The 12,687-nt window shown below is 38.1% G+C and overlaps 1 protein-coding gene across 1 annotated transcript in view; it reads left to right on the forward strand.

The window, feature by feature from the left end:
• The window catches only part of RIT2 (Ras like without CAAX 2), a 188,542-nt gene that overhangs the window by 91,333 nt on the left and 84,522 nt on the right, over positions 1-12,687 (forward strand). Inside the window, exon 4 of the mRNA XM_064438028.1 lies at positions 12,219-12,410. Coding sequence (XP_064294098.1) covers positions 12,219-12,410 — 192 coding nt within the window. The remainder of the gene's footprint in view (positions 1-12,218; positions 12,411-12,687) is intronic.

Here is a 12,687-nt window from a genome sequence, read left to right on the forward strand (position 1 = left end):
GTTTTGTATTGTTTTTTCCAGTTGGTTTGGTTTTGGTTTTGGTTTGGTTTTTTTTTTGGGGGGGGTGGTCTGGTGTACATTTTGTGGAAAACACTTACATAAGCACATCCCATATGATTAAACTTCATCCAGGTCCTTCACAAGACTGATTTTGTAAATTTGCTGGTTCTTCTAACATTACAAACTGTACATTATACATTTTTTCTCATTGTTGAATGGCACTGTAGGTCTTTGAAGTTACTTCCAGCAGACATTGGACATGCTTTAAGTGTGTCCTGATTTCTTTATATATATGCAACTGTCTTAGATAATCTTACCAGGAATTCTTTATTATGGAATTTTGTCTATCTTGTTACCAAGCAGCCCCACACAGACCAGGGACTCAGTGGAGAGAAAACTGCTTCTTGCCTGTCTCAATTTTCACAAAATTCATATAAAAATATATATTTCTAGAACTAAAACCTTGGCTTGCGTGCTGAGAAAACTAGCATGTGTAACAGCACTCCCTGGTGCCATTTGACCTGACAACAATAAAAGACCAAAAGAAGAGTCTTTTGCAGAGCAGGGGGTTAATTTTCTAGGTCAAAGTGGGTTGTCCCAAAGAACAGTAATTTAAGAAAACTTTTATGCTATTTGGTATCTACTGGATACACTACCAATACACTGAATGTTGGTGTCTCCAGACAAAAGCAAGAGAGCAAAAAGTTACATAGTTTTATCTGAATCATCCAAACTGTTGAATTGTAAAACTGCATGAGATATTTGGGTAGAAGAGGTTTTCTAAAGACGTTATTTTCATTTCACACTAGCAGGAAGGGGCTGGAAAAATATTAAGACAATCTTTCACAGCTGATGTTCCAATAGTTTTGTCCCAGAATATGGAATTGACATCTGTCCCCCACCAATAACAAAAAAAAGGAAGGAAAAAGTAAACCTCAATAAATTTTGAACTCTATTGCTTCTCCCCTCTCCTTTATAATCTGAGGAATGTTATTGCATCTATCCAAATTGTTAAAAGAGGAAGTGAAAAGCAAAGCAGAAATTCAAGACAATAATTAGTGAAAATATGGGACAGTTTCCATTTTCTTTTTAAACTGGATATATTTCAGATATGTCTTTTTCTTGCTTCCATTGGAGCAAGCTTGCATAACTTGCATACATTTTTGTGCCTGGTTTGGGGTGTTTTTTTTTTTTGCCTAATGGCTAAGGAGAATAAATTTTTGCCATGGGAGTTCCATATAATTATCAGAGCAGCAGGAAGATGTGAAACAAACCATGCCAGGGAGTAATCTTCTCTTTTAAAAAGTCAAAACTCAAAAGCTTAGCAGTAGCTGCATCAGCTGTACCTGTGTAAGAAATCAGACCTTCTCTTACTTACAGCGGAGTACCTGAGTAACACCTTGAAGCAAGCTGAAGAAGTCAGACTCCACTAACTTTCAGAATTACATAAGAGTTGTGTCCTTGTGTTGGACAGTCTTGGCATATCTCAGAAGCTACTTAGCATCTTTCAGAATCTATTGATCTAACCTAAATACCTCATGCCTACAGTTTTGGAGCTCTCCATTTGTCCTTACAGATTATTTCTAAATAAATTAAAACTATACCCCCGTTTTATAGGCAGACACAGATTCTATGGATCTGAAAATGGAACTTGGTATCATTTACCACACTGGGTATCATTTATCTCACCAGAAGTGAATTAGCTTCAGTTAAACTATCCTTCACTTACTTTAAAGCCTAGATATCCTTAGTAGTAGACCAGGATGCAACTTCAGTGTATATGGAATGAATGAAGTGATAATCAACTCCATAATAAGTTGGACATTAGTTTGAATAGTTCATTGGTCGCACTGAAGATCTCTCACGTGAAGGTACCGTAGAGACATTTTGTGAACTGCTCACAGTTGAAGTGGCACATATTCCTGTTCTTTCAGCTAAGGCTCTGTTCCCACAAGTCCCCAGAAGGTCACTGAGAGCAGTGTTGCAGGACTGTATGGTGATCCATGTGACTACCTCTGTGCACAAAACACTACCTAGTCATCTCACCTGCACCAGAAACATTAGTGCAATTACAAAAAAAAAAAGAACAATGGGATGTCCTTCAGGCTGGAAGTCACAGGGACGTAACAACTCAGTCCTTTCGTGTTCAGGTCATACCAGATTTGAATATTGTAAGCTACACAAAATTGGTGCAGCTATAGCATAGCTATTTTGCATTCATATTGGTTATGATTTATGTAGTCCCCAGCAAGAACATCCCTCAGATAAACACTGAGCTAAATTTCAGTGGCAGAAACGAGCACACAATTGATTAGATGCTACAAAAGTCAAAAAAAAGCCACTCTGCAGGTTATTTGCTTCTTTTTTTTCTCCCTTCTTCAGAATATTACTTCAAATTATATCTCTAGTCATGAGTAGGGCATAAGGGAGGGGAAAGAAATACCTATGTTGTGGAATTTTTAAGGTAAGCATACTTGTTATGGAAGTCATCATGAGAGAATATATATATGCAAGCCAGAATATCATTTGCAGTCATTTATCAGAGCAATGAGGTGTCTGATTCCATAGCCTCCTGTTTCACTTCTGCTAGGCTCTACAAGCCTCATTGGGGAACATGGCAAGTCTGCAATCCCCATGTAAGCTGACAAGAGCGTGTTTCAATCCCTGGCGAGCCCTTGCTTGCAGCTGCAGTCATTACCTCTTCACTAGTGGGTTGTTGTCTTTTTTTTTTCCTCTGCTGTTTACTAAAATGTAATTAGCAAGCTATTAATTCTTTCCCTTTACCATTTATGATGCATTTGTGATAAAAGGTGAAAATTAGCTTTATTCTTTCTTGCATACTAATGAGGAGGGGGGAAAAGTATTATATGGTGCATGATAAACCAAATGCAGTTGGGGGTTTTAGAGGTAGTTAACAGTGAAGATTGCTTCAGTGCCTGCATTTAAGAGAAAATTACTGAGGTGTTTATCCCTAAGAGAGAAACCATTAGCATTAATATGAAAGAAAAAGACAGTTCTCTGAATTAAGGAGTGTAGCACTGAGGCATTTTTACTGGTATTGTGGAGAACCAATATGGTGATTTCATCCATATTTTGGGGTGAATGAAGAATAGATGTCATTTCCCAGGTAATGGACTGCATATTTTCATTACTGCCTATGACAAACCATCTTTGGAAGAGCAGGATTAATAAAGTTAACAAAAGCATAGTTGCAGCAAACTGGCAAATATATTATCCCCTGAAGGCAGGAGGGCAATTAGAGCAGGAACATGGGGCATTTCAATGCAGAGGAGCTACTTCTGGAGGCAGGGTCTGAGTGCCGGTGCAGGTTATTTAGTAGTTGCTTAGTGATAAAGAAGGGTCACTGTGTGATGCTATTTTTTGAAGTCCTGCGCTATTGGAAGTTGTTCTCATTTGTCTTTTTTTTTCCCTTATTTATTTTTCTTTACTCATTTTTTTTCTACCACACTGATGTGGTACAGTCTATTTATAAGCCAGCCATGATGGTGAACAGTATGTGAATGCAGAATAGCAAGTGCATACAAAATGTGCTGTTACCAAACGGGGCAGTGCAATAGCGATCCATCAGCGCTCAAGGTGTGAAGGGACATCTACACCTGCTTTCCACGAGACTTAATCCTGCATGGTCTGTGACTGTGAGCAATATCAGATATGATGGGAAGAAGTATCACAGCTGAAAAAAGAAGGGGAACCTCAATCTTTAAGATCACATGTGGGAAACAACAAGAATTCACAAGTGATGAAACAGATTGTGCCCCACAGTGATTTAAGGAGTCAGTAATCAAACTAACTGCACAAACTGGGGATTTTCAGAAAGGGTGAAAATTTAGATGTGCCAATGCGAAGTCTCCAACCCATCTGAATGAAGCTGAGACTAATGCCCTCATGAATTAACCTGAAATAGTAACTCAGATTAAGAAATGAAAGTCTTTAATTTTAATTAATCCAGTCTTTATATTCAGGTTCATAAAGTCTCTCGACTCATCAGAGATAAAGATGGATTAACCGCTGTGAAGGAATCCATCTCTTTCCATGCAAATACGTTAGCCTTCAGAAAGAACCCTGAACTGAGGTCTAGTGTAATACCAGCTCCTGTCTGGGACTGAAGACCTGTTTTTAGAGGGAAAAGGTTGATGCTGAAGAACATAAGTGTGGGGGAAGGGCAGGAGACCAAAACTATTTCATAAGGTTTTCAGCCAAAATTTTTCAAAAATTAGGGATGTAAGACTGTGCTTGCATTTCATGTTCAGTGTGAGTCTAATTGTGTTTCTTAAATTGCCAGCCATCAATCACTCAGCTTGGACCATCGTCTTGTGCATAGGCAAGGTCTTGAGGTGCTCCCTCTCATTCAGTCTGCCTGGGTGAGCTCACCTCCTCCATTTTCAGAGTGTACACTGACTACCAGAAAGCCCCAGAAATTAGCAGCTAAGAAGTAATGTTGCTATTTCTCACAAAACAACAAAGATTACCTGTTTTGAATATTGTTCTTCTTGCTACCTGTTTCCCCTTCCAGGTAAATAAGTTAAATGGGGAGGAGTAGCCAGATAAATAGGTACTGATTTCAGCAGGGTTGATATTGTTGCTGCTGGTTGCCTTCTAAATTACGGTTGAATTTTGGTATCTGTCTCAGTTTTTTACTTGTACATTCCCAGAGTTAAGGAAAGGATACTGATTTTGTACAATGTGGACTTTATAATATTGCCTTGGAAGGCTGTCAGATTAATTTCAGAAAGACATTAGTCTTCTAGGAACATGGACTGCGTCTTTTATGTAATCTTTATACTGTTCCCATCATTGGTGATGTGCATTTTGTCCCCAGTACAAATTCACAGAAGGAAAGGGATATTACTGTTTCATAACAGAAGCAAGGATTCCTTCCTGTAATTATAAGGCATGAGACACTGACTGATCATTAATCAAGGGACTGATTATAATAATAATCCACTTCCACTGCAAGCTTATGGGCTAATTCTCATTTATACTAATCCCATTTTGAACTGCTCCTGGATCATTACTAGAGCAGGCAAAAAGGGTCGTGAGAGAGGGGTTTGATGTATAATCGGAACAGTGCAAAGACTTTACACAGAGAAGAATCAATCTCTGTCCTCCAGGATTTAAACCAGAGTCCCTGCATTTTCTTTGGCCTGTGTCTGAGCCGTTATTGAGCTCCCTTCCTCCCAGTGATGTGGCAGATGGTTTAGGCTGGCACAAGTGACTGAGTGCCACCTGCTGCAGACTTTTCCATATCTTTTGCTATGTAACTCCTTTTGTTGTTGCTGTTTGCAAAGGATGACTGGAAACAGGAGGGAAGCAAGAAGAGAGTGTGAAGTGATGTGGATGTTGTTCAGTGTTTGCTTGTTTTCTGTTCTGTTGTTGTTGGGAATCTAAAAGGCGGTGCATGCAGGAGTCCTGTGAGCAAAGGCAGCAGGTTTGAAACTTTGACTTCTGTGATGGAAAGATATTACGTCCTAGTGTATCTTAATCCATGCTGATGGTAGTGTTTCCCACTGCTAAATGCTGTGAAGGCAAAAATTCCCCATTGGTTTTATGCACTAGAAGTTAGTTCCTCTTGACCTTTCAAACTCTGTTGGCAATAAAACAACATTGTAGAAACTAAATGAAGAGTTTAAACTGAAGAGGAGGACAAGCCATATCATCCAAATGTATGAAGGATATGACAAGGCAGGGGCTGTGGCTGATATTGTGGACCTCAGAGGCTGAGATCAGTATTAAGTCTCTGTTGAGGTAGTGAGAGAGATACAAATGAAAGTCATCCCTGGTGATGACTGGTGGTAAACACTTCTCTGAGGACGGGTTGAAGTAATCTCTGGAGTTGATCGTCTCTCCTGACTGTAGAGAGAGACTTAAAGACTAATGCAGAATAGGTGACTCCTTCCTCAGTAGCAGAAAGCAGATGAAACAGGTCTCATCCTTTTCATCTAGATTAGTAGCAGTATTATGGTGGTTATAGGGCATAATATTCACCCAACTTCCTATCTGGATGCTTTCTCATTTAAAATTTAACTGCTGCAGGTTTCTTGCTGCTTGCTTTTAAAAATAAGCTTTTAAAAGCTACTTGCTCCCCTACCCCACCAAAAAGACTAAAAAATTAGTGAAGACCAAATAATTGTCACAGCACTTCTCACCGTTGTACTTTCCTTAGGTAAATCTATTTCAGGATGCAAAAGAAAAGCAAAGCAAACTTTATGACAAGCAGTGCCATGTGAACAATATGTAATCCTAATGAAGTCAACTGTGATGTTTATGTGTGTAAGAGAATTTACTAACAGAGATATATGGGAGGGTTTCACTTTAGCTTTAAAAAAACTTTTGCTCCTAAAAATAATCTTTGACCATAGTTGCAAAAACTTTCCTGAGATAAAAGATATTCTCACCTTTTTTATAAACAAAAATTCTGTGTTTTTTTTTTAAGTGATCAATGTGTTTTCACATATTTCTTTTATGTTGTATAGTCTTTACTTTTGATTCTCTCACTATTTGAAAGATTTCCCACCCGCTCCCCCATGGAGTTTCTTGGTCCTTTTTGTTCTTTTTACCCTTGTTTGTTCATTGTCATAGATGAACAATCTTCTGCCTGTTTCCAAGACTATAGCCCTCCCTCCCTCGTGTTCACTAGAAATATAAAAGAAAACCCTTCATAATAAGAATGACCCCTGTGGTAATCAGGGAGACAGCTTTGATTAAGAACATCTGTTAGCAGATTCCCGGTTCTAAAGTCAAGGAGAACATAAGATGAGAAGATATAGAAAGTGGCATTTCTCAAACTGTGAGGCTGGCCTCCCTGGGGAGACTCTGACCTCTTCCAGAGATACAAGCCAAAAATCACAAAAAAAGAATAGACATCAAAATGTGTGGAGTGTGTTTGTGTGGTTTGAAAAACATGACACTTTTGTTTCTGAGATGCTGCATCTTTAAATTTCTAAGCACTACACTTCTGAGGAGTGGGGAAAAGAACTGCACTTCTAAGCATTGCAACATGTTTCCTCCTCAAACACATCCCCACACAATAAAAAAGATGGGACACATGGCGACCCCCTGTTCATTGCCTTATGTCTTTTTTTTTGGTACTTCTTATCTTCCCCCTTCCACCCTGGCTCCCCCTCCCCCCACCCCTTTTTCGCTTATCCTTTTGGAGCTGACAAGGCTATCTATTAGCAGTATGTAACACGTGAATCCAAGAGAATTGGTTTCAATTTTGAGTTCAGCTGGTGTAAAATGGTGATGTGGAAGAGATTGCTTCTTAACAATTTCTATTCTGAGTTGGATAAAAGCTTTTCTAGTGCAGCACTCTTTCTCCAGCATTTTTCAGGAGGAGATACTTAGGAAACAGTAAAGAACCAGGCTTGACTTCAGTGAACTTTGTGGTACACCTTCCTAGATTCTTTCAGTCACCAGGGTAGGGTTGTCCTGACCTGAACGTTAGATCCAGACTGTTAAGTTTGATAGCAACCCATAAACTAATACTTCATAAGGATCTGTGTAACTAAGGGTAGTCTATCTGCTTTTGCTGCTCAATACCTTTGTTTCCTTTTCTGGAGACATTAAGATACTGGTCTTATTTGGAAAGGATTCTAATCTCTAATGAAGAAAACAAAAAACATAGAAGTCCTATTTATATTTATATGAAACTATATAAATTTTAAAACTCATTAAAATATTTGTCTTTATGGAAAGCTTTCTCTTGCTATGAAAAGTGGGATAAAAGAGAATAAATCAAGGTGACAGAGAGAAAACAGATTATAAGTTTTCTTCTTTGCTAAGTTGTTCTCCTAAAAGATAACAGGAAAAGCAAGCATATACAGAATGATGAAATGTGGAATCAGGGACACACTGCCGAGGATCAACATGGAAGTATTTCTTGGGCATGAATGGATTGGATTATGAAAACCATAGTGTTGCTGGAGTCGAAGTATTTGGATATATAAAAGGCAACAAAGATAGGTTTCTACAGGTACATTGTCAACTAAACAAAGGCCAAGAAAAATATGGGACTGCTGCTGAAAGGAGTGAGTGGGCTGATGATAAGGGACACAGAAAGGACTAACACTAACTTAGGACTTTCTATACCCCAACCTTTACAGGCCAGGTGTGCCCTTATGCCTCCCAGGTCTTTAAGCCTTCCAGGAAACTTTGAGGAAGAGATATACTACACTTAGTAGAGGGGGGATCAACATGGGACATGTTAGTTAGGGTGGGTATATGCAGTTTGATACAACAGGATGGGTCACATCAGAGCATGTTGAGGGAGCTGCTCTATGTCATTGTGAGGCCATTCTGTCATCTTTGAAAAAACATGAGATGCCCAATAACTGGTAAAAGGCAAATGTCACTTCCATATAGGAGCAAGATTTTCTTACTAACTTTCTTCAGCAACAGGTAGACATATATAATCTTATGAGAATTAGTATCAGGTTTTTTCTGTATTCAATTATAATGGAAAAAGAAAACAAAAAAGTTATGCTGCCTTCTTTCAACTTTTAGAAAAGTTTTGTTTCTATCCAGACTCGATGCTTGTTCTCAAGTATAACATCTCTCCCAAGAAGAATGGTGATTTTGTTTCAAAAACTTTCTTACCACACTTTTCAGTTAAGTCTTAAGAATAATACACAAGAGAGTTTTAGAGACTGATGTCAAGCTGCAAAGTGCTATAAGCATGACAAATTTTCTATTTAATTCTCAGAATTGATTTTCTTTTGAGGAGGTGTGATTTCCTTCTGTCTCTTCCCTTTGGCATTTAGTGACTTGCAAATGTTTCTTATTTTCCCCCTATTGAGTAGCAAATGGCATTTACTACTATTCCTGAATAATTTTTTAAAAAGCTACTTTTACAGCAGGAAAAAATTAAAGAAGATATTAGTGTGCCAGCTGCACAGATACATTGTTGCTTATCTTGTATGAGAACCAAGCAAAATATAAAAAGAAAACCACTGAAAAATCTGTAAAACCATTAGGTCTACCTCCACCTGCCTCTGAACATCCACAAGACCCAGGTGAACTTGGGCTTTGATTCTGCTCAGTTCAGAGATACGTGTAGACTGTGAAATCTGGAGTAGCATTTGAAATAAAAAATGAACAAAGAGATTTAATTACATATTAGACCTTTGTCTTGTATATATAATATGCATACATTATTGCAAGGGTTATAATAGGTTTATTGGAATTTATATTTCATTTTTTTCTTAGTATATATTATTATGTTGGAGTTCAAGGCTTATTTATGTTTGACCTTGGAGTCCTTGACTCTGTAATGAGCAATCATGCCAAGGGGAAAAAGCTGAGAAGTGAAAGTCAACATCAAAAAATAGGAAAGGAAATTACTAACTGAATTAACAACAGAAAACCAAGCGGATATCCCCAATCTAGTTTGCATAGAATAATTAATGCCTCTGAAAATGGATCACTGCAAGTATGACACTGAAGTATTTTGGCTGTTTAGTTTAATACATCAGCAGCAATAACATGTCATAATAAAAAATTACAGAAGTAAATCAATTCATATCCTTAAAGTCATAACTATGCCCAGGCATGAACCAGAATGTGTAGGTAAATGACTCCAACTCAAGAATGGAAGTGCCTAAAAGTGCCTAAAAGCTGAGCACTTTGTCCCTTTGGAATGATTCACAGTGTGTAAAATTAGGAACCCAGAGTCTCCTGGCAGTCAAGAAAAGTTATTAAGTATTCCTGGGGAGTGATCTTGGAAGCTGCAGGAAGTCACTTATTGTGAGTAACTTAAACAGGGGTATGTGACCTAATTCCTTCGCAGTTTGCCATAAATGGCTATAAATGAGTATACAAAGTTCTGAGCACTTCCTAGAGGAAGACCTCACTAAGCAGAGCTCATCCTCTGTCAAAGGCTGTGTATAACAACCATACAGTGTTACAGTAGTTGATTTACAAAATCTTTAACCCAGGAAGACAGGTCATCTGGGCTGGGATTTAGGTTCCATACCAAAACATATACTTTTAGGTGTCTATGTGGGAGCTAGTGGCTCCATTCAGCTCTATTAATGTTCTGCTCTATAACAAAAATAAACAAAAAATAAATAATTAGATTACTAAAGAGAAAATAATTTTTCATCAGCAGAAGCAATCTGTAATCCATTGATTGCATTATCTACCTTACCATTATCTACAATGGGAGCTTAGATAGTGGCCTGCAGCTACAAATAGCTAAATTGAGGAGCCTTAATCCTCAGGTTTACTCCATGTAAGGTTTTCATTGTCTGCTCAGCCTGAAGGGATCCTGGCCTTGTTCAGCTCCTCCTGCAAAGGAGACTACCCTACTCATCATGTTGCAGAACAGTTCTAGGCAATTGGTGCAGAGAGAAGAAAATCAGGAGACGGAGCTGCGCGGAGAGACCCTTGTTCTGGCAGAAAAGCCTGGGATCTGAGGAGGATTAAGGGAGAGGGAGTATGTCTCTGTGTTTAGTCTTTATCACTCCCTACCCACAATTTGAAAACCCTGAGTACGGTCTCCAGTTTGTATTGCATTGTTTATTAATACAGTGACTATCTAATGCAGATGGCAGGCAAACACCTGGGAATGGAGACAGACCTCCATTCTTTGTCTCACCAGAACCTGCAGAGAGTAGAATCCTTTATGTCTGACATCTTCTGTGTTTCCCCCCACTGCTGCCCTACTTTTTACCATCCAGTTTCAAAAAGATGGGATAGAATATAGCCTGATCCATTCTATGCTGTATCTTGGTAGTTAATAAATTCTCCTGGGATGCCAGTGGTGATAGTTTAGACATTTTGAAATTCTGAGTAAGTCTCAGAGCAGAATCCTACCCTTAAATTGCCTATTAGTCTGCTATTTTGGAGCTTAGTCTATGAACTTTTTCGTGTAGCAGGTGAAATATTTTGAATGATATATAAGAAAACCCTTGGGTAAAAGATACATCATGAATAAATGATAATGGTCAACACGAAAGTCTATTCACAGGAAGTATTATCAATCAACATGAGTGACTATTGAGAGAGATTTAAGGCTGAGACTTTTAAAAGAGCATAAGCAATCCATTTCCCTTCAATTTTCAGCAAGAACTGAGGATAGATAGATAGATAGATAGATAGATAGATAGATAGATAGATAGATAGATAGATAGATAGATATAAACTGTTTTAAAAATCCTAGCCTAAATTCTCAACAGAGTAAAAATATAGGACTTGATATTGTATTCTGCTTCTCATAAAAATGGCCCAATGTTGATATGTGTATTCCTTGCTTTATCAGACCTTCCAGCATCTTAATATCTCTGGAGAACTGATTCTGTCAGGAGGATTCTGATCCTGACCGACTGTTGCCATGGTATTGGGTTATTCTGGGCTGTGATCAAGAAAAGCAAACAAACTTGAAAAAGAAACTGGATTTAAAACATATTATCAAGATGCAGTGCCTGAGACTAGTTTTTGAAAAGTAAACCCTGATTTTTGTACACTGTGGCAGTTGTTAAGTACTTCTGAAAAACCATACCAATAACCAGAAATGTTGCTGTGACAATAAATACACACATAAATAGAGGAAAATGCAGGAGGAGAAAATTGTGTCAATTCTCACACTATTTGAAATTGTTCATTTTCATTTAATAGTATTATCTCACACTGAACTAAAACCTCCAGCTTCTCTGAAAGCATTTGAAAGAGTAGAACTTTTTGCAGATTATATTCCTAGGCACCATTTTTTTTTACTAGGTACTACTCAAAGCTGGTGGGAGTCAATGAATGTCTTTTTGATAAGTAAATTACCTAGCTTTTGAAGTGAGTGCATAATAAGGAGTTTGTCTCCCATCCCTAGGTAGTAATATAGCTCTTCTTTTGTATATATTAGTATTCATCCAATTGCAAGTCATCTATGTTTATTGAAAGTGCTGCAGAAAGTTCTAGAAATACATGAGACAGTATTTTCTGCATGCAGGCAGTGGCATAACAAGTTCATATTCTTAGAGGACAGAGTTCCCTTGATGGGAAAAGGAAAAAAATAAAAGGTCCTGATGGTGTATTACCCAGTATGATGGCCCCAGAAGGATGCACAAGTTTCAGCAAGCTGTATTTAAAACAGAAAACAAACGATGTGGAATTACGTAGGGAATGGGGGAAGTTTTCAGCAAGTTCATTATTTAAAGATGGATAATTTTGGGGGCCAAATTATTGATCATGTTCTTTCTATTCCACAGGCAGAATTCACAGCCATGCGGGACCAATACATGCGAGGCGGAGAAGGCTTCATTATCTGCTATTCCATCACAGACCGCCAATCCTTTCAAGAAGCTGCTGAGTTTAAGGAGCTCATTTATCGTGTCCGGCACACCTATGACATCCCCTTAGTGCTGGTGGGAAACAAAATAGATCTTGAAGAATTCAGACAGGTAAGCAATTTCTCTGCTGTTTTTGGCTTGGTTTTCCTCAGCTACCTCAGGGATTTCTGTAGTTTAGGTTGTACAATACTACTGTGAATTATTAGCACAAGATGGGGTTTAATCAAAAAGCTACACACTAGGATTAGGACTCAGCAGTACTTGTCATTCCTACGTTACGGATCTTAAAGTAGTCATCATATCCAAATGTTCTTCAATTTTACTTGAAAAGGAATCCCACTGTTTTAACTGAAAGTTAGATATCTATATTCAACATGGAAATAAATTC

The sequence above is a fragment of the Phalacrocorax carbo genome, chromosome Z, assembly GCF_963921805.1.
Source record: "Phalacrocorax carbo chromosome Z, bPhaCar2.1, whole genome shotgun sequence".
Lineage (NCBI taxonomy): Eukaryota > Metazoa > Chordata > Aves > Suliformes > Phalacrocoracidae > Phalacrocorax > Phalacrocorax carbo.